This window comes from Notechis scutatus, chromosome 6 (genome assembly GCF_049901735.1).
Source record: "Notechis scutatus isolate UNSWTSFEM ecotype Mainland chromosome 6, rNotScu1.2, whole genome shotgun sequence".
NCBI classification, from domain to species: domain Eukaryota; kingdom Metazoa; phylum Chordata; class Lepidosauria; order Squamata; family Elapidae; genus Notechis; species Notechis scutatus.
The window spans coordinates 37,980,452-38,004,227 of NC_142014.1; the positions used below are offsets into that span (position 1 = coordinate 37,980,452).

The 23,776-nt window shown below is 35.5% G+C and overlaps 1 protein-coding gene across 1 annotated transcript in view; it reads left to right on the top strand.

Moving 5' to 3' along the window:
- Positions 1-22,379, top strand: part of TPH2 (tryptophan hydroxylase 2) — a 78,722-nt gene extending 56,343 nt beyond the window's left edge. Inside the window, exons 9-11 of the mRNA XM_026667667.2 lie at positions 11,346-11,441; positions 21,872-22,005; positions 22,113-22,379. Coding sequence (XP_026523452.1) covers positions 11,346-11,441; positions 21,872-22,005; positions 22,113-22,287 — 405 coding nt within the window. The 3' untranslated portion in view covers positions 22,288-22,379. The remainder of the gene's footprint in view (positions 1-11,345; positions 11,442-21,871; positions 22,006-22,112) is intronic.
- The last annotated feature ends 1,397 nt before the right edge of the window (positions 22,380-23,776 follow it).

Sequence of the window (23,776 nt, forward strand, 5' to 3'; positions counted from 1 at the left end):
TGGTGGGATTCAAATTTTTTTATTACCGGTTCTGTGCATGTGGCTTGGTGAGCATGGCAGGGGAAGGATACTGTAAAATCTCCATTCCCCCCCATTCCAGGGGAAGGTTACTGCAAAATCCCATTCCCTCCCCACCCCACTAACCTGATTTCCAGCTCCGTTCTCCTATGCAGGGCAACAAAAGAAGACCCAGACGATCAGCTGGGACCCAGGAGGCAGAGAATAGATGGGGGCAGGGCCAATCAGAGGTGGTATTTGCCAGTTCTCCAAACTACTCAAAATTTCCATTACCAGTTCTCAAGAACTAGTCAGAACCTGCTGAATACCACCTCTGATCTCTACTATATCTGGGTATTTATAAGCAGGAGCAATGACAAGAAATTATTCCTTGTCCCAATAGCTCAGACTTCATGGAAACAGCCAGATACAGACAGTGTGCATTAGAAACAGGAAAAAGTGGGGTAATATTCTTTTCTCTTTTTCATTAGGGAACAGGGCAACTACAATTAAATCAGAGAGCATGACTTGACAGAATGATAAGCATTACATTCTCTGAAAGAGGTGTTGTTTGGCTCAATAGCTTACAAAAATAGGCTGAAAATAACAAAATGGAAGTTAACAGAAATAAATGCAAAAGTCTTCACTTAGAAACAAGTAAATCAAATGCACAAGCAAAGTCTCTGAGGATTGGTAATAAGAGTTATGAAAAAGGTTTGGACTAGTAATTGGTTGCATAATGTCTATAAATATAAATGAATATAAATCAGCAGTATTATATGGATTTTTAAAAGACAAATGTAATTTTAGGTTGCATCAATAAAAATGCACTTTCCATATCACAGGAAGAAACAGTTCATCTTTATTCTGTATTCACTAACCCTAGCTTTAAAGCTTTAAAGACTGTGGTCAGTTCTGAGCACCACACTTTAAGCAGCACTCAGATGGACTGGCAGATTCAGAAAAGGGGGCAAAAATGATCAGGGGATTGGAAATGAGGTCCTGTGAAAAGGAATAGAAGCAACTGAGACAGGAGGCACTGTTCAAAATTCAAAAGAATGTCATATTAAACAAAAGTCAAGATTTGTTTTCTGCTGTTCTAGGATGCAGGGCAGACATTTAAATTGGACAAAGTAAATCTACTTTGATCATTTGAAAATAATAAGAGCAGTTTGAGAATGGAACCAATCAGTCAGAGGAGTAATGGAGACACCCTCATTGTAGCAGGGCAAGTGGGAGCTTAATAATCATGAACCTGGAACATTTTGATTTTGGTTCTTACAGGAGATTAGATCTGATACCTTAAAAGGCATCTTCCAACTCTGAAAATGAATGAATTCAGTCATTAAATTTCTGTACCTATAATTAATTATTTGTTAAGTTCAGGAATTCTGTCTTAGAGTATAATTGTATATTTGGTCATACAAGGAATTGGGCTTACTCCAGTTGCAGCCTTAAGTGTAAATAAATATAGGAATAAATATATGGAAATTGCTGCAATATTAACTATGCTAACTGTTGTTGCTGGGAATAGTAGTTTGCCATTCCCTGGAAGCCTGTACGTTCTCCATTGGCAGTAGAGATAAGCATAAGCTATAATGTGATGAGAATATGGCGATTCTATACTTATTCTGATTCCAGTTTTTATGAAGAGTGGAATTATACATCTGAAAGTAATCTTCTATTATCTTAGGAAAAAATTGAGTATAAGCAATTTTATTTGTTTTATGCTTCTGGGATTTGGTTTTTAATCTTATTTTCACGTGGTTTGCACTAACAATGATTAAAAATAGTGTTATAGCAGATGAATTTGCTCAGCAGGACTTTCTATATTTATTGGTTTGTTTTTTAGTTTCCCATGTTGGGTTAGCATATTCAAATTTAAATATGAAAGCAATATTTTTGATCATGCTGTTATGTAAAAATGAACAGATCTTAATGCATAAATTTTCAGAAAATATCTTTAGCTATCCTAATAAAACAGATTCCTTGTGCCTAATTGTATTGGTGGTCCTCAGTCTGCACACTCAAATATCTGCTAGATAGGTTCTTTCATACAGAGGTAAAGACTAAGTTTTCTCCTCAGCTGAACTTGGGGTCCAATCTCTAAAAAGGTCAAACCACAAAACCACCAAAAATATTGTAGAGGGGCATGATGCAATCTGTTACAATCAGAATAGTTTCTTTGCATTCACAACTGAAATAGCTAGACCACTTTAAAGAACATTGCAGTTTTATTTATGCCCAAATGTGTTTACTTTCTTTGTCTTGTTGCCCGAAGAATTGAAAGGGGCCAATTAAGTCATTGAATTCCAACTTCCATTCAGTACAAAAATCCAGATTAAAGCCTCATTATTAGATTGATTCCCATGTTTGACTACACCCAATGCAGTGGACCTCAGCTCCTCCCTTGATAATTTCTTCCACTATAGTAGAAATAATCTCATCATTTGAAAGAGTTTCATACCTAGATCTGACTACAACTTAACCGTTAATCACTTTGAGATGATACCAAATAAATCTTAACCCTCTTTACGATAACTCTTCTTTGCACTTGATGGGGTATCATATTCCCCATCCATCCCTCTGTCTATTGGCTTTTCTCAAGCCTAATATGTTCAGTCTTTCTTGTAAGACCTTGATGCACTTGCACAATTTTCTCTTAATCTTTCTTAAAATGTGTCATGTTAAAATGTGAATTGACATGTTATTGAAGGGAATCAATCAGATGAAATAGAACCACTATTTCCTGTAAGTTTGAAACAGATATTTCTGCTGAAGAAACCTAAATTGCATTTGACTTGTTAGCCATATCAAACTTTTCACTCTTATTTGGTTTATAATTAAACATAATTCCAAAATTCTTTTTAGTGGTAATAATTCCAAACCAGGTGTTTCCCATCCTATAATGGTACATTTTTTTTCTATACAAAAATACATACACTTTTTATATTAACTTTCATTCTGTTATTTCTGTATCTCTAATTTTTAAAAATTGAATTTTGTTTTTTATTTTTTATTTTTATGGCCTTAGCTATCTCCTAGTTTTGTATTATATGCAGATTTTTTTGACTTCTTGATCATGAATGCACATGCTGAGAAGTCTAAGATTCAGGATTGAATATTATAGGCACTATTTGATATTGTACTTCAATTTCATGAAGAAAAGCTGATGCACATTATTTGAATAAGGATGCCAAATCAGCCATGGAACCACCTACAAAGCATGTTGTTCAGGCCATACTAAAAGTTTGCTAGTCCAAATGATATCAGATATTTTGCCATCTGCTTTGTGGAGTAATGATATGTTAAATCTACAACATTCCCACATTAAGAAACATATATAATCAAAATGAAATAAGATTATTTTTTAAATAAATCCATGTTTTCTTCTGCTAATCACTATAGTACATTGTGTTCAAGAAGCTTGAAGAAGAATTGCTTTGGAATCTTTCCAGCTATTGATGTCAGATCTGCCTGTGCAACTTATTTCAACTAAATCTGTCCATTCTGATACGAAAATGTAACAATTACTGCCAGCCATCTTATTTTGTCCCTGCTTTAGCTATATTTTTAAACCATTGTAAGGACTTCCCTTTGCTGATTTGTAGTCCCCAGAAGATGCTTTTGACAAGAGGTCATGGCTTCATCATATAAATCCATTGGCAAGTTAGAAACTTTTGTTTCTACTTATCAGATGCACTTTTGCTGGCTCTGCAGATTGCATTGATCATTTCCACAGCAGGCTCCAGTTTAATGGCCCAACAGAATAAGCTCCCTGCTGATTATTCCTTTGTAGGACTTCCTTGGCTCCTGTTGCCATTAATGGAATAGCTTTCATTGGCCAAATTAAAGAAGTCTTTGCACATGAGTAAGTATCATTTGAAGTGGAGAGGATATTCATGCTTAGATACATTTAGTGAAAATAATGGGAGTGTACAAAATACTTTTATGTTAAAAATGGATCAAACTATTGTAATATATACCACAGGTATGAGCATCTTATGAAGCTTATGAGCCTTAACATACCTATGTATTACAACTTTTTGATGAGTAGAGGCAAACATTTTCAAAATGGATAAAGAGAAAACTCTTCATATATAGAAAGAATCACCACTGATATCTGCTATTACATTGTCATAATAGTTGTAGAAAGAACAATATAGTTAATCAAACAAAATACAAGCACCAAAAGCATGCTAAATCATGCAGTTTGAGAAATGCTTTTAATTACAGTACTTGCCTTTAAATTAAGAACAGTTAAAAATATCAAAAGCCTTTGGCATTTATATAAAGAAAATAAAAATTAACAGAAGACTATATATTTCTGGTTTTCTTAATAAGCAAGCTTTATTATTGGAATAGGTTCCCAAACCATACTCAAACAAGAATATCAGCAAATATAATTTCCTGAATATTTGTAAAGGTGAACATAATTGTATTATAGGCTAATCATCTGAAGATGGCAGCATTGGGTGAGATATTTCATTTAATGGTTTAATAAGCCTTTATGAACTAGACTGAATCTGCCATAGTTTGTATTTTAGTAGCTTTGTAGAAAAGACAATATTGAAGAAAATTAGAATTTAGACAATGCAAACCCTAAAGAACTACCAGTATTTTTTTTCCTCATATATATTATTGATAACTTATGGTTTATGAACAATAATGGTGTACTAATACAGCTGGTTTGTTTATTCAATTAAACATATTTCAGTCAAATAATGAAGTTGCAGATGTATGAACTATTTATAAAGCAGGATTTAATTCTCGTATTATGAAAGATTGTAGGAAGTCTAGCAAAGGAAAAGAACATTTCAATTGCTTAAAGATACACTGACTTAGTTCATTGAAAATGAAGATGGGAAATTCCTATTTCTAAGTAAGACTTTGTATTTACTGCTGACCAGCAATAAAGAAACCTTACTGAGATATGTGTACTTCTTGGTTCCTTGATCTTGTCCAGCTGTGTGCAGCTTGACAATAAGGAAGAGAGGAGCCAAAGTACCTCATTAAGGAAAACTCTTCAGTATTGTCTCCTCTGACCTCCCAACCCGAGGACTGCCCTTCTGATTTTCTTGGATTCAGAGAATATTTTCCTAGCACTGTAACTCTTCCTTCTGCATTATAGAAGCAAAAACACATAATGACTGTATTTCTGCAACTGAACTGGTTACTAAATTAACCAATTTTCTGGTTTGTGCAATACACTGAATCATAAACTGACCAAATGGGATGGATTTATGCAACATGTTGAGACACACAAAAATAAAACCAGACCAATGTCTAGCAACCTTTGTATATTATGGAAATGCAGTAGGTAACTTCTGCTTAAGCAAACATAGCCAAGTTAAAAGTTCTAAGAAAGTAGAGAAAAGTCTGAAACATTAAGGAAGTTGTCTTTGAGCTTAGCCTGCAGAGATTTCTTTGGGAACTGTCTATGGTCCTGATTTTTGCCTAATAGCCCTAAAATGTTTAGTCAAGCATTCTCTTGCCTAAGGGAATTGGGAATCCAGTCAGAATTGGAGTCGATTTTAATATTTTTATGGGTATCTTTTAATATTTTAGAAGATATGGCTTATATCTTGATTTTATCTCTTATTTTCCCTCCCCTCTCCTCCTCTTCCCTTCCCTTTCCATTCCACAATCTTGGGAATATATTTGTCCTTAAAAATCCTATTTTAAATCAAATAAATATATAGACATCCATCCTACAGAGAAACAAGATTTAGACATCTGTTGTATTAAAAACAGAACTGAAATAGATGATACGTTATATATTCAGCCAGTATTTCCTGTTTGGAAGCTGTCCATGTTAAATTATTTGCTTATATTTATTTGTCTGTGTTTATAATCCATGAAGACTAAAAGCTGTTTAAATTTCACAATTAAATCCATAACAAGGCACATAAATAAGCTATTGGATGATTATATTTAAATAACTAAAGGCATGTATCTTGGTAAAAAAGGGCCATAAAGATGGAGATAAAGGCCATGATCCTAGCCTAGTGGACTAGAGTGGCCTTTCCTCAATGAAGTGCTTCATACCACGAATCAATAAAATTTTATTGGCCAAGTTAAAATGGCAATTGATTTTTCCTTAACAAGGTCCTGCACTTTGCCTAAGTCCTTAGGTTTTAATAATATTTTGCTGAGGTAAACTGGAAGCTGTGTAGACAAATCTTATAGACAAATCTTATAAATAAATAATACTCTCAATATTCAAAAGAGATTTCTGCACATAAAGAAGATGGCTGGACATGTTGAAAGTGGCTTCTGCTTCTGGCTGTGTCAAAAGTGTCAAATGAGGCAGTAAGAATAGACAAAAAAGCAGTATAGACAAAAAAGCAGATTTGCTTTGGTCTTTGTTGAAATGAGCACCCTTCCAGAGGTCATCAGGTTAGCAACTACCAACTGTACATAAGAAATTGATTTTTGAAATTAGAGTGAGGGTGAGGATAATAAGCCCCTGCTAAAGTGATCTATGGTAAAATAAGGACCAAAATCTATCTGTCTGTTCCAAGTCCGTTGTGGTGGGATGAACAGTCTTTTCAGTTAAAGTTAATATAATCAATGCAGCTTCAGAATTATGGCAATTATAATATTATATTGTAAACTGTTTGGTGTAGTGGTTAAGGTACCAGGCTAGAAACTGGGAAATTGTGAGTTCCAATCAGGCCTTAGGTACAAAACAAGCTGGGTAATTTTGGGCCAGTCATTCTCTCTCAGGCTTTGGAAGCTGGCAATACTGAATCATTTTAGAAGGTTTACCAAGAAATCTGCAGAAACTTGTTCAAAAGTCACTAAGAATCAGGACTGAGTTAAAGGCACCAAAAAAGAAAAAAACCTCTTCTGATAGTAGAGTTTTCCTTCGTTTATTTGTGTCTTGTTTGGCAGTTTCTCGATTGGGTTACTTTTCTTTACTTGATTATTGGTCTGATGTTAATCTTAGAGTTAATCTATGCTCATCTGGGTGCTGATTCCTGGTGCTTAGGTCTTTTTGTTCCCTTTTTGGCTTGCTGATTGTCTCTTTTGCATAGTCCATACATATTGTTTTTTTTAAATAAAAGTTTTATTTAAGTTTTCACAAAACATACAAATACAAATAAAATATATTTTTGAGAACAGCGTGGCCCCTGGTTATCACTTCTCCATACAGACATAAACTCAATACATATTTATCTTATACATTCTAGTCCATATCTTATAACTATTTTCACAATTTTTTTTTCAATAGCTTTTCCCTTTCTTTACTTCCGATAGCCTTATTTTAAATTATCTCATTCCTTTCTTAATTCAATTACATATCTTTTTCTAATTTTTAAAATCTTTCTAATCAATGTTTTTATACTTTTGTCTGTCCTGTTTACAATTTCATATTATCTTTTCTCATAAAACAAATTTTCCCCTGTAATTACTAGACTGGAGTGTAACACCTTTGTATCTTTTTTCAAATCTTATTTAAAAATTTAAGTTACATCCTTACAGTTATAACATTCATTTTCTAACCTCTATTTTATAGCACATACCTATTTTCAATTGAATTCTGCTTGGTACATTCCCTTAAAATACACACTAAATTCTTAAAAGAAAAAAGTATATATGTATATATATCTGTGTATATATATGTATAACAATAGTAAATGGAATAATTATTCTATTCAAGTACAGCTCTGCCATTAATATTAATAACAATCTTTTACATTTCTATTTCTTTTAACAAACATTACCTAGTAATATCAGTTGTCTTTCACTTTAATCATCTATATTTCATATATTATTTATTACTGTCTTTAAATAAAAAACCAAACAATAGTTATTAACAGTAGTCAATAAAGTTTTTATTATTATTCAAGTTCACCTTATCAACTGATAAAAATCTTCCATGTTTCTTTTCAGTTTTTTTTAAACATTCTTTTTAAATAATTGAGAGCCTTATTCTCTTTACAAACAAATATTCCACTACACATCAATAGAAATTTTTTCTATCACTTTAATCATCTAACATATTATATAACAATGCTATCCCATGCACCTTTGCAGAATCCTCTCCTTAAGTTAAATTTTAACCATTGTCTCTGTGTCTTTTAAATAGGTTTTATACCTTTAATTCTTGTACGTTTTTCCTGTACTTCTATATCTTGTTTCTGTCTTTTGTAGCTTCTTTTCCTTTCCCTCTTCCCTCTCTTCTTCTCCCTCCCCTTTTTATTCCCCTTTCTATCTGAGTCTCCCTTCTGTGATCCTCCTTTCTGCTTCTTCCTGATATTATTATTACTTTTCAAATTACTCTCTTTTTTTTTGGTTGTTGCTTCAGTACTTAAGTTTTTAACTCCCTTTCCCCCTTTTCCCTTTTTTACCCCACTGAAAATTGCTTGGTCATTGAAGATGGCTTCTTCATTGTCCCGCCCTTCTTGTTCTGCCAGCGTTCTTGTTGTTTTTCATAGTTCAAGATCTCTATTTCTAAAAATTGAAATACGAAGCCAAAAGATCCTCTTCCATCTTGTGCTTCTTCTTTTTGTTCTTTAAGTCTCATTTTTAACTCTTCAAGGAGTGATGCCATTTTAAAAAATTTTAAACAACCCCCAGTTGATTTTATTTTATTTCATTAGGATCCTCCATCCAAAGTTCCAGGAATCATCCAATCATCCAAAACTGTTTCTTGCTTCTTTTCTCACTTTCTCTTTCCAGGGGCTTTGTTTTCTTGTAACAAAGTTTCAGCTACAATGTATCTTTTGCAAGCCTTGTTAAAATTCCACTATCAATTTTTTTAAAGTTCCAGGTGATCTCCTCCATTTTCCAGATTCCACCCTCTTTTTTCCTTTTCCCCTCCGCTGCTTTCTTTCTTTGTTTTTTAAAGAAAGTTTTTTAATTATCCAAGAATCCCTTTGACACTTTATTTTCAGCTAGAAATAGCCTATTAATGTCAAAGTGGATTAGTATCAATTTCTTATTCGAATATCTTCTTCTTAATGTTCCAAGTCAGTGAAAACTGTCGATGTTAGAGGAAAAAAAGCCAATTCCATTTCCTTTCCCTTTCTCTTTCGCAGCTTAAAATCTTTTGTAGGAATAGTGTTAGTCTTTAAAATTCAGGTTCCAGGTACCTTAAATAAATGTTCTCCATTCAACCTGGTCAGTCAAACTTTCTCCTTTAAACTTCCTCCTGCACAATCTTGTCCGGTCGGGTTTTTCTTTGAGGTGGCCATTTCTGACCACCGCTGCAACCGCCTTTGGGAAAGGGAGTAATGGCCAACCGAGGAGAAGAGATGTGGCTGTCCTCAACCCTGCTGACGGCTCCCCCTTCTTCACCACCTCTATGGGGTGCTTCAGCCCCGAATCCGGGTGGCTTGGGGGGCTCCAGCGGCGAGCACGGATCAAAACCGCTGACAATTGCGATTTCGGTCCGTCGCCGAAGAAGCCCAAACCGGAAGTCCCATATATATATTGTTTATGTCTATGACATTCTCTAGCATTTTTGGACTTGGCTTGGTCTAGGATGATCACAACTTCCCATTTGAAAGTATGGTCAAGTTCTGTCCATGTGTTATGAAATTAGAGTTTTCATCATGTCTCCTGACTTCTAATTGGTGTTCGTGGATGTTTAAAACAATTAGTCTTTTTAAATAATTTAAACAATACAGTTAAAAGACACACATTTTTATATATAAGGTTTATATTTTAGATTGATTTTAACTGTGTTATTGTAATGTTGGTACTGATGCATCAATACAAAATGCTTACATCTACTGCTGTTCATCTTTTAACTGTATTGTTCATGGATGTGTTCTATCATCTGGAATATTCAAAATATTTCAAAAAATGGATATCCATGCAACTTTATCATAAAGTGCCTGACAACTCAATGTAATATAGCACAACCAACATAATTCCTTAAAAGAATAACACTGACATACATCAAAAACATCTCAGAAACCACTAATAGACTACCACAACCACATGGAATCAGCCTAGTACACAAGTCAACTGAAGCCCTGCAAACATCCTAAGCAAAACAACAAAAAAAAACAACAACAACCCAGCTACTCCAGAAGAAAAAACAGGAGTCATCTAAAACATACAGTTTAATGACTGCAACAACCACTATGTAAGATAAACAGGCAAAAGATCGGCATAATGCATTCATGAACACCAACTAGCAGTCAGAAGACATGATTAAACTCTTTAATTTCACAATATGTAGAGTTTTCAACTGGAAAACTCTGACCATCCTAGACCAAACCGAATCCAAAAATGCTAGGGAATATCTAAAAACCTGGCACTCTGACAAATTGCCCATCAATAGACACATAGACATAAACAACATCTACAACTGTGCAAAAGAGACAATCAATAAACCAAAAAAGGAACAAAGAGACCTAACCCCTTCTCCACCAGCAATCAGCATTCAGATGAGCATAAATTAACTCCAAGATTAACAACAAATCAACAATCAAGTAACCAATAAAAAACTGTCAAAAAGCCCAACAAAAGAATCACTACGACCAGCCGCACTACCATCAACAGGGCAAGCCACTAGAATATAAATTGAGAGCAAATCCCACTGGCATTGATTATGTTACCTAATTTGGATAATAAAACACCTGCAAGAAAACAGCCAAACTCAGATAGCTCTAAGGTCCCTTCATTTCAACCCTGAGCTACAAATATTCTTCTTTATAGGTTTTGAAGAATTATTACATAAGTACTATATGCATTTTCACCTTTAATAAAGTTCACATTCTGCTTGTGGATTTTTTTCCAGGGTCCCCCTTAAGACAATATTTTTGAATGTGCTATTAAAACACATCCAGCATTTGCATTTTATAAATCTGGGTAGCAGATTTACAGATGTGTTCTTGCATTTATTTATTTATTTCACAATAAATCTGTTAATAAACAATAATGATTTTTCTTAGGGATGTGCAATTCCTCAGATATAATTCCCCAAAGCTACTTTGGATAGCACAAGGGTGAAAACATACTAGTTGCTTGCAAATAACTGTGACTTTTAACTGTGACTTTTCCAGGGATTAGATGTTGGCTGCATTAGGTAGCCTCATGATTCAAAGTAAAAAATGGAAGACAAGTATCACTTTTACACTGTGCATACCCTACAAAAGCCTTTTGGCATTGAATCTGAAGCACTGCACAGTCCTAATTCCTATCATGATTTACACTAAATAGATTTATGATAACCCCTGGTATTCATGTTACTATTGGTAGTTTTCTTTCACATCATTTAATTAAAAAAAAATAGTATGAGGAAGGACTTGCCTGGAGACCTGTTTGATTTCTGAATGTATCTAGATTTATTCTAATATATGCATGCATCTGTGTATTTCATTTTACAGTGTTATTTCTTCACTATTGAATTTGGCCTTTGTAAGCAAGATGGACAACTGAGGGCTTATGGAGCAGGCCTTTTGTCTTCTATTGGAGAGCTCAAGGTATTGATGAAAACAAAACTCTTTTATTTATCACTAGAAGCCAGCTCTATGATTTCTATGTATTTCTTGTGTGTGTGATTTTACACTGAACTCATCATTGCTTTAACTTTACTTTCAAATCATCCTGGGAATCATTCAGCTGAAGGGCAATATATAACTCTTTCTAACAAATACATTAGAAAAGCTGTAAGTTTCAATTAAATCTTGCAGAAGAACAATGAGAACATTAGATCATAATGCTAATCTGGGATGGAAATAACGTTTTTTGAATGCCAATCCAAAATATATACCTTGATACATGTATTAAGGCATGTGTAATACTTGTATTTGAATGTGATTCAAGCAAATTACCCATTTGAATTAGTTCAAGTGCTTCTGAATATAATTCCAGGGGTGGGATTCTACCGGTTCGGGTGAACTGGATGTTAAAGTTATATCTGGTTTGCCAAACTGGTATCTCAACTGACCGGCTGACCCTGCCCACCCCTCCCCTCCCCTCCCCAGAGTCTCCACGCGATGCAGGTAAGTGCAGGGTCCTCATGGAGGCTCTGGGAAGGGGAAAAACGGGCCTGTTTCCAGTTTCTGGTGTGCCCTCAGAGCCAAGGAGAGGCCATTTTCACCCTCGCAGAGGCCCGGGGGAGGCCTCCAGACCGTTAGGAGCATGAAAAACGGCCTTCCTGGAAGTTCCAGAAGTTCAGAAATGGGCCTGTTTCCAGCTTCTGGTGGGCCTCTAGAGCCCAGGGGAAGCTGTTTTCACTCTCCCAGAGGCCTGGGGGAAGCCTTTGGACCCTTGGGAGGGTGAAAACAGCTTCCCCAGGCTCTGGAGGCCCACCAGATGCCAGAAACAGATGTTCCAGTAGGCCATGTCCACCACACCCACCCAGCAACTGAGCAGCAAACCAGTTACTGGAATTTTTGAATCCCACCCCTGATTAATTCAACTATCTGATGGACTTTGTGGATATGCATACATACTCTTATCAGGTCAAATCTTTGATTTGACTTGATTCTTTGGATAAAATCTTCACACTGAATTGCAAATTCAAACTAAACGTCTTCATGGAATCCAAAATTAAAATTAAAATTGGTTTATTTACATCCCCTCCCAGTGCCTATATTTAGTAAATTGATTTTCCAGCTTCATTTAAATTTTTGCCATATTCTATGACCTGTACTAGTACAATAAATACAATTTTGTTTCAATCTTTTGCAGCAGAAACATTGGAATTTAAGCTTTGCCAATGTTCAGGCAGTTAAACAAGAAGCCCAGAATGATATGATATCTTGGCAGCAATCCTTAACTCTGGTGGTTGAAGTTTCAGGCCCCACACAGTAGCAGTTATTACTGACAACTTTGTAAGATGATTATGCCCATCAATTGACAGGCCAACATATATAGTTCTAGTTATGTTAGAAATCTTAAATCTATTTAAGCGTAACACCCACAAATTAAACCTCTACACATCTTGACACTGGTATTCCAGGTGGCAATCATTTTGCCGATGAAGTTTTTAAAAAAAGGAAATGTGCTTGTGCCCTCAAGAAAATTCATACTTGCTGTACAATCAAGATTTATCTATTCATTGAAGACATTTATATTCTGTCTTTCAAGATATATACCCCAAGGCAGCACAAATTAAAGTAATAAATACAGCTGGACAGAAACAGTTACAAATACCAAATCCACTAAAAATGACAAAATGAGTATATGATAATATTGTTGGTATTTAAAAGATACCTATGCTTTAGTGATATCCAGGTTAGATTTAGGCAGTAATTAATTCTACCTGGAGTAATTCCAAAACTAGTTAACCAAAGTTAAACTAGTGCAGAGTAAGGCTCATTAACGATGCAGGATTCTAGAAATTTGTGTGATATCTCTGTTGTGCCAATTATCAGCAGTGCATTTTTGCAATACGTATAAAGTATTGTTTTTTTAATATAACTTTTATGGAAACTTTAAAAAAATTAAGAGAAAAACTTATTCAAATTAATACAAAGTAATGAAGAAAAGAGAAAAAGAAAGCAAAAAGAAAGCAAAGTGAAAAGTTGAAATAGAAAAAGGGAAGGGAAGGAAAAAGGTACAAAGCAGTGGTTTCAGACATTTTCACAATTATAAGCGCAATTATATTTTAACCTCTCTCTCTAAAGTAGACCTGGGCATTTTAGTCTGTGGGCCACATCTGGTCTTTTGGATGTTCCTATCCAGCACCAACAGTGTCGCTGGGGGATGGCAAGGAATTGGTGGCTGAGTAGCATAGGTGGCGGAAATGTGACATCAATAGGAGAGGTGGGAGAAGTGGTAGGAGCAGGGCATCATCAGGGGGGCATCCATGTTGGTGGGGGTGTTGGGCGGGGTTGCAGTAGAGGTGGAACTGCAGTGGGGTGGGGCCATATTGGGGGTGTTTGGCCATGATGGCTGCCGTCCACAACAATCCCAACTATTCATGTGTGCCTTTAGGAAAATTAATTGCCCACCCCTGCTCTAAAGTTATATAATATTATTTCCATAATCTTGACTAACGTTTAAAACCCTAGATCATAAATTCTTTTTCTTTTACTTGCATTGATCTCCATGAATAAAATTCTGTAATATTATCTTCAACCTTTGAGCCCATATCATGATAAAGTTTTATTATAATAAGTATAATAATTATATTATACTGTAAATATATTTTATATTATATTATAATAACTATATTATACCAAAGGTGGTATTCAGCAGGTTCTGACCAGTTCTGGATAAATTTTGAGTTGTTTGGAGAACTGGCAAATACCACTTCTGACTGGCCCTACCCCTAAATATTTTCTGCCTCCTGAGCCCCAGCTGATCGGAGTCACAACTGATCAGCTGGGTGTTCTTTTGTTGCCCTGCACAGGAGAACAGAGCTGGAAAGCAGATTAGTGGGGTGGGGAGGGAATGGAGACTTTACAGTATCCTTCCCCTGCCAAGCCCACCAAGCCATGCTCACCAAGCCACATCATGCCCACCAAGCCGTGCCCACAGAACCGATAGTAAAAAATTTTGACCACTGTATGTATCCCACCACTGTATTGTACTTGTAATAAGTATAATATAGTTATTATAATATAGTTATTATAATAAAACTTTATAAAAATATTGATCATTAGTTTCTTGTTAAAGTTGAATCTCGTCCCCTGTAGGATTGAAACTTCAACTTTATCATTAATTTGTATAAGTCTGCTCCCAGTTGCACCATAAATTCTTCCGAACTCCTTGACATCTATTTTTATTCCTGCAAATCCTTCTTCTGTTTGCTTATTAACTGTTGAAGCCATTTTTTTGCCAAATTCTTCAAACTTTTTCTGTAGTAAATCTGGTGAAATGCCCTTATCTGTAAGCTGTTCTAGTGAACTCCTGCTTCTGTCTGCCAGTTCAGCAGATTTTCTTGTGATTACTGTTGTGAGGATGTGAAAATATGCCAATTACTGCAGTGAAAGTAAAAGGCTGGCTTCTGTTTTCTCCCTGTTTTGCTTCTTACTATCTTTAACACTTTAGTTCCAATTAGCTCTCGATAGTTACAGTCTCACTGCTTAGCTCATATTATTCTTACGTTCTTGATTTATTAATAACCAGCATTCCCACAAAGATCTGGTCATCAGGTCTAATTAATTTTGCTATTTTAAAAGGCACTTTCACCAGAAAAAAAAAATTGTTTAAAGAAATCACTGTCCCCTTTCTCTATTTAAAACTTTGTTCGTTCTCAATCCTGTTAAGCGTTTTGTTTTTAAATTAAAATAGCAGTTTCTCCCTCTTCTAAAATTTAAAAATGAAGACGCTCACTAAGAATCTTTTATTTATATTGCCATTTGAAATATTTCCCTTAAATACTAAAGTGTTTAAGAAGGTGAGGCATTTGCCGGTCAAATATCCAATTAAGGATGCGTACCACTTAAGGGCATATTGGTTTTTACCTTCGAAACTAAATTGTTTGGACTCATTTTGGTTTGTGTAATCTTAAAAACTATGAGTTGGAAAAATTCCTTACATTCCATTCACTGAAAAAACATAGTTTATTGATATGAAATACAGGGCATTTTCAGTGTTACTCACACATTTCTAGAAATTAATTTAAAAGAGGTACATGAATATACCTGGCAATATAAACCATTAGATACTTGTTAAATTTATTTTTACCATGTTACCTAGGATTTGATTAATCGAAATTCGAACTGATGTTGTTTTTTTATTTTTTTTCATCTTTAATAATACAATGTTGAGTTGGATGGTCTTTTTTATCATAGTTGCTGTGCTGCTCATTGGGCTACTAATTAAGCTTGCTGATGTTTCTATAGGCTGTTCTTTATACAAGGGCTTTTAAATTGCCTGATGAGCTTTACAAATCAAAAATTCTTTTCCATGTATAAAACTTACCATGAAAGGGTCTTACTCCTGTAGAGAAATTTAAAGTACTTTAAAGACAAAAGGGCTGGGTTATAGATTCTCTTAGTTGAAGAGTAATAAGTGGGATCCCATAGCCAAGGAAAAAAGGGTTCTTAAAAAAATGGATGTGGGAGTACATTTTTTAAAAAGTAGCGCCTAAAATGAAATTTTGTTAGATATCAAGATCATAACCCAGAACTCAAAGAGTGACATATGTGAATATGAAAGTGGGTTTCTTTTCCATGTTAAAGTGTCCTGAACTGATTTAACTTATCAACTGAAAAAGACACATGTAGCTCTGGGGACTCTGTTGGTGCTCTCTGAGCTTAGATGACATAGCCTACCCTTGATTTAGCATGATTTTGCATCCTATAACAGGGGTGTCAAACTGGTTTTTTTCAAGGGCTGGATCAGCACTGCAGTTCTCCTCTGTAGGGATGGGGGAGGGGGTGAGATGGTATGGATACCTCCTCCAGCATTTTGCCAGCCAAAACGGGTCACAGGGGGCGCACACACCCAATTTTGGCTGGCAGAATGCTGCAGGAGACTGACCAGCTGAAAATGGGGCACAAGGGGCTGTGCCCCTCCTGGGGCCCATTTTGACTGCCAGAGACACCACAGGGCGGTCCTTTGCTATTTCCAGGCTGGCCCCATGGGCCAGATTTCAGCACCCTGCGGGCTGGATCTGGCCCAGATGCCTTGAGTTTGACACCCATGTCCTAGAGCAACTGTAAAAGTGCAATTTAGAATCATTTCTATTTTATCTGAAGATCTTTCTATTGGTAGATAAAAACATAGCATAGTTTCTCTTTGGTTTTTTAATTATTGCTTTTTTTTTTTAAGAAGCAGCTCCTGTTGTATGAGGAAAAACAGGAAGATCAATCTTAATATAGGGATCCTGGATCCAGTTAGGTTCAATGTTGGAAAAGCAATCCTCAAAGGAGTTTCTGGCAGAATTTTGCTTTGAAATTGCCTATCAGTTTTTCTGTTATCTAGATTTAGGAATGTATCTCCATTTTGGATTTCTGTTGTAGGATACATGCTCAGGCAGTACACTTATATCTGGAAGCTTGTCTTATAAATGAGAATAAAATTGCTTTTCTGGAGATGTAATTTGCTTGAAAACTAACACACAGGCACCTGCTGTGACTGACTGATGCTTATAGCTTTGGGATATGCTGCCTTATCTAAATTTGATTTCAAACAAATGTTTACTTATATAAATATTTTTGGCATTTGGTTATCTTTTTTTCTTTTGTTGTCTTAAAAAAATTATAACCAAGACTTTTTGTTGCTAAGTTCCATATTTTGCAAGCATTTTGTTCTTGTAAAATGTCAGGATAGAAAACAACATTAAGTTTGGCTAGAGATATGTGACACATGCTTTAGAGTGGCTGAGTGTGGTCTGGAATTATTGCTCCTGTTTAAGCACTTAGGCCAGTGATGGCGAACCTTTTTGTTGTGGTGTGCCAAAAGCGCGCATATGTTTGATAGCGCACGTGAGCGTGCCAGCACCTACAATGCAATGCCCCCTGCCCCCTGCGCATGCATGCACGCACAACCCCCCTTACCTGCAATGTGCATGCACGTGCCTCTCAGCTGATTTTCTGCCCATTTGAGGCCATTTTCACCCTCCCGAGGGCTTGAGGGAAGCCTCTGCAGCCTTTGGAGTCCAAAAAACAGGCCCGTTTTGGCACTTCTGGTTTCGGCATTTCCCGCATTTCCGGAAGGCCCATTTTTCAATTTCAAAAAGGCTTCAGAGGCTTTCCTCAAGCCCCCGGGAGGGCGAAAAAGGTCTCAAATGGGCAGAAAATTAGCTGGGAGGCATGTGCATACACAGTGCAGGTAAGTTTGGCTGGGGCCCACACAAATGGCTCTGCATGCCACCTATGACATGCATGCCATAGGTTCACCATCACGGACTTAGGCTAATTAATTGAATCTATTTTATCATTTTTTTAATGAGATATCTTAATGCTGAATTAATTGTAGATGCCTCCATGCATATTTCTGTGTGGGACAATGAAAAGGAAGCCATCAGTTCACATCCTCATATCCATTTAATTTTCAAGACTATTCTTGTGTTGCAATGATGCAATACTTAGAAGAAGTTCACAATTTTTATTAGTATACATTTGAATTCTGAGTATTACTCAAGCTTCATGTTTAGGCAGGTATGTCTAGAAAGAATTTTGTTTTCAAGGGTGGGAAGGACTTCAGATTCAATTCCTGAAAAATCCTTGTAGCATGTAGGAGCATGCACACAGCACACAACTGCAACTGTTTTAAAGTCATATCCTTTCTCAGGATTATGTGCCTGAGTTCTGCAAGGCTGCCATGTGATTCTAGAAAGAGATGCAGCTTTTGAAAAGAGTTGCAGACAGTGTTAAATTTATTGCATATTGCTTCAGATTAATTTTTATCCCTCGAGCTGGACAGGAATGCCTCTTTATAAAACACTTTTTGCTCCATGTCTCTAACATATTTTAAAAGATGTTTTTAAATTATTAGTTAATCATCAATTTAGACATTTTCCTGTTCTATTCAAGTGGCAGTTCTGTAATTTGTAGCATCATGGTACACCTATCACTGGTGCACAATATGTACCACTCCGAATTTCAATTTCAATTTATAAAATATATGCCACTGGAAATGGCAGTTTCACTTTTGCATAATTTTATCTTTAATCTTGATCCACTCAGCTCAGTATTTACACTAATTGATACCAGCTCTCCAGACTATCTATCTCAATTCTTTCCCAGCTCAGTATGAAATGGCCAGGAATTGAACCTTGGGCTTTTTACAAACAAAACACTGTTAATAGTAATCTTAGACTGGTAGAAGAAAAAACACATAGATTCTTTGTCCTATTTAACCAGGGGGCTTTTCCACAGTCAAAAGACAGATCAAAGATTTTTTAAAAGAAAGAGAAAAAACTTGATTTTTGATATTTTCTAACTACTGGCTTCATGCAGACTTCTAGTGGTTTACAATATATAATCCATCAAAACAAAATTTGGTATCAAGAATGACTTCTTTATTCATCAATAATCAAAAGGGTTACAGAAAAGCCCTCCCTTGACTGCTGTTTGAAAAGCTGTGATGGTGCCATCTCTTAAGGAAAAGGAATCCATTAAATAAGGGAATAACAAAATACATGCAATGTACTCTGAACCATCTCATTAGGGGATAACTCTCAATTTACTCTTTTGTTCTAAAAAAAACCCTGGATGGGTTGGTATTACTTGAAACATACAGTCCAGAGGAATTCTAGGTATTAAGCCATAAAGGATTTTAGTGATTAAAATCCACACTTCAAATTGCTTTCAGAAGCCTTCTGGAAGCTGGTTTAGAGTCAAGCCATTGGCATATGGCACTGGTGGCTCTCATTTGACAATAATAGCCTGCTGTATTCTGCAGTATCTGCAGCTTTAGAAGAAGCTTCAAAGGCTGCTCCAAGTAAGGGGTATTGCTGTAGTTGACTTAATAAGTCATGACAAGAAGTCTTTCTCAAAGCATCTGCTTCAAGCAATGCAACTACCTCAATACATGGATTCCTCTGTCTGTCTAGCAGTAATTCCTCAACTAACAAAGGATCCTCACAGACTGATTCTTCAGAGAAAGGCCACCTACACAGTTTATTGGAGCAGCTTATTTCTTCTCATATGGACCTAACAGCTTCCAGCATTGGGTCAGAACTTCTGTATTTTCTTCTGTTCAGCAGAGGTGGTGTTTTGCAGACAAAAGGATAACCTTCTCCTGCAGCTATGTAGATGTTAAATACTTTATTTAAATATAATAATCCCCCAGTGAAGCACTACTTTGATGTGGTTGTGGGGTTTACGTGCCCTCAGGAATATGAGGTTCAGCTATACATGACATTCCACAGTCTATTGCCGCCTCTGCACACCCCATTGCATCCCATTTTTGGCCATGCATATTGTTTTTGGCCCATTCTGATCCCTGCTGCCCAAAAACGGGGTACACAGAAGATGAAAATGGGATACGGAGGCTGAAAACGGGATGCAGAGGCTGAAAATGTGGCGCATGGAGGTGTCAATAGGCGATGGCAATCCCTGCAGCCTGAAATAGCTGATGATCAGGAGGCTGATCCAACCAACGATTATCTGCTTGTGCTAATTTGGCTATGCTGAAACTGAAACTAAAACAGACTGTTTGCTGTTTGCTACAAGGAGGCAAATTGCTGGGAAGCAAAGGCAGATTTTTTTCTTGTTTGATCACTGTGCATGCATGTGCAGCATGCTCCAAAACAAGCTCCGAACTGGTAGAGATTTTTTGGTGTTTACCCATCACAGATATATACAAAATTTGAAAACAAAGAAATAATGATCTGTTATTACTAATCAAGTCCAACAAGAAGAGATTATTTGAAATGAATGCATCAGTTCTGGAAAGAACAACATCTAGAATAAGAAATAACAGAAAAGAGTTTAGCAGATCAACTATAATTTTCATTCCTAAATTAGATACTTCCTCCTCTGCCTTCCCTTCAGAAAGAACAAATTCTTTATCTAAGAAGAATTGAAGTAAAGAATAAATGAGCATCTAGAACAGCACAAAAAACCAACAGAATAAGGCTGCCTGCATTGAAGCCTGTGCCAAAGAAACAACTAGCACAAGTGTTAAAAGATGTAAATATGGCTATATCAAATATAAGCACCAACTCACTGCAAGAAACAAATCAACTAGTGTATAGAATGGCTGCAGTTATAACTGAATACCTTGGATGAAAAATAATAATAATAATAATAAAAAGCCAAACAGTGCACCACAAAATGGAAGATCAGGCTGGAAAATAAGATCAGCATACTAAAACCAAAAGCAAACAAACTAAAACAGATGACAGAAAAGAAGCTGAAGAGCCAAAGAATATCTGATCAAAAAATATCACCTAGAAACAAGGAAGATTAAAGAGGCATTGGGAATAATAAAGCACAAATAGCGGGTATAGTTCAATCATGTTCAATTCTTAGAGACTGCCTGGACAAGTCCTTGCAATTTTTTTGGCAAGGTTTTTCAGAAATGGTTTGCCTTGTCTACTTCCTTGGGTAAAACACAAAAAAGGATTTTTTTAAAAAAAGAAAATAGGTAGAAGAATTATACATTTCACTTTTATAAATCAAGTTCTAGAAAGGTTAGTGACTAGTTGTTTTTTAAGAAAATAAAGTTGGAATCTAAGAATTATGCAACATACAGAAAGGAAAATCCCCCAAATTTTATTCTCAAGAAGATCCATGTCCTCATATATAAAAATATCAAATATTTGCATATGGTGAGAATAACATAATTTTTAATATATTTCTTTCTTAAAAAGAAATATTTGAGTAGTACTTTCTTCATGATAGAACAATTCCTGTACCATAAGTTGGAAACTAGACTGATTAGAGCAGAGTACGATATTCCACAGATGTCCAAATTCACTCCCAGTTCTTTACCTTATTCTAAAAAAAATGTATATTCATAAAATTCCATGTCTTCTAAATGTCACTCAGTTTGGTTTTAAACAAATGGGTATACAGTGAACACTCTTGTTAATAGCCCGTCAATCTATCTTATATTAAAAAAGAGCAATTATTTATTTAGATCTTACAAATCTAAACCAACTGGAGGTGAAATACAATTTTTATGAATGTGCAATATGGGTAAATATCCATACATTGCTTCTGCTTTTGAAGAATTCCTAATATCAGCCATAGTATGGGAATACTTGAAGTATTTATTAATAAAATGATCTTTGTTTCAGGTATGATGATTTAAGTAATTTTTCATATATAAAGCAAAATTATTATATTCTTGATACAACTAGTACTATATTCTTGATGGTATAATTACTTGAGTGGAAGGTAATCTTAACAGATAATAAATAGATTGATAAGTTTAAGATGCACATCACATTCATTCTGAAAAAAAAAACAATTTTAGGTGAATCATGTGAAGTGAAGTGCATAGAAACACTTGAGGTTTCTGTCATGTAACTTAATATTTGATGTGGTGTATTTTGCAGCATGCTCTGTCTGATAAAGCCAATGTGAAAACATTTGATCCAAAGACAACCTGCTTGCAAGAATGCCTTATCACAACTTTCCAGGAAGCTTACTTTGTTTCAGAAAGTTTTGAAGAAGCCAAAGAAAAGATGAGGCAAGTTATTTCCATGACCCTTAAAAACAAGCCCCGGTTTGAATTTGCTCTTATCTGTAAATGCAGAAATAAGAGTTAATTTAATTCTTTTTTAATTTTTATTTCAGGGACTTTGCAAAATCAATCAACCGTCCCTTTTCTGTTTATTTCAACCCCTACACCCAAAGCATTGAAATTCTGAAAGATACCAGAAGTATTGAAAATGTTGTCCAGGATCTCCGAAGTGACCTGAACACAGTGTGTGATGCTTTAAGCAAAATGAATAGATATTTGGGTATCTGATTTCCTAGTGATGTCGTTTTGCAGAATAGCTAGATGCTGTAACACCATTAAAAGCTACAATGGCCATTTTAGCATTGTCTATTTCTTCTCTAATGCATGGCTACCACATTTGCTCTGTGTTCTCTTCTACTTATATGTAACTTGAAATACACCAATACTAACCTACAAATATTTAAGGAAGAAGATTACACAGTCTTTTTTATCAGCTTGCATAAATATTTAAAGTGTCCTTTCTATGTTACAAATAACATTTGCTGTCATATCACAAAAGAACAATTAAAGGCAAAATATCATCAGTCAATCATATATGGGAAGTTAAACTTTAGTAAGTATTATATATATATTTAAAAAATCCTCATGCTTTTCAAAATAAAACCACCATTTTCCTGAAGATAATGGTAAATAAAGCCAAATATTTTTGAAAAAAACAAGATGAATGATCTTAGAAAATAGGCAACTGTGTAGAAAGTTGTGTTTCTATCAATACCCTGAAACAATAGATTTGTTTTGAAAGATAATTTGGTCTGAAGCACATCTTTCTATGCAGTTGTCTTGTATTTCTTGCTGCTAAGTAGATGTTTTGGGAGCACAGCCATGTTTTGCTTCTTGTAGGGTTTGCTAATATATTTTCTAAAACATTTTACAAACGACATAATTTTAGCCACCATAGATGTTGAGATGTTATAGACTAACATTCTGCCCAATCATAGACTTTAAGCCAAAGAGAAAATCACCACTAAAATATAGCATCCTGCCATAAGGCTGGGTGTCTTTGCACTAATCCATTTTAATTTTCTGGACTCATGGAATGAATCTCTTTATCAAATTTCATCATTCCTCACAACTTCTCTTCTGTCAACTTACAGAACAAATCAGCTTCTTTGATGTCTCAGTAAAACTTAATAATGGACATATGAACATTAGGTTAGACAGAAAAATTACAGATTGCCCTGCATAGCCACATGCTTACAGCTTCCATCTAGAACATATCACATCTATCTTCTGTACCAAAACTCAATGCTCTATCCACATTTTTGGACCCAGTTGAGAGAGATACTTAACTAATGAAATTAAACTAAGCATCAGGAAAGTGAACTACTCGTCCTATGAGACCAATAGACAAATCAATAGTTCCATTCCCAAAAAAGACAGAATATAGAAAGAGCACAACAGAACACCACTGATTGTCACCTACAACTCACAGTTTAAGTCACTAAAGCACATTACTAATAATCTATACCCTCATTGTGAGAATCAGCTTGTTCTCCTGGTTGAGGCATCAGGCTAGAAACTGGGAAACTGAAGTTCTAGCCCTGCCTTAAGCATGAAACCAGCAAATTACTCTCTCTCAATCTAGGAAGCAGGCAATAGCAATCCATGTCCAAAATATCTTGCCAAGAAAACTTTAGACAGTCATTATGAGTTCACACAGACACAGACACAGACACAGACACAGACACACACACACACACACACACACACAGAGAGA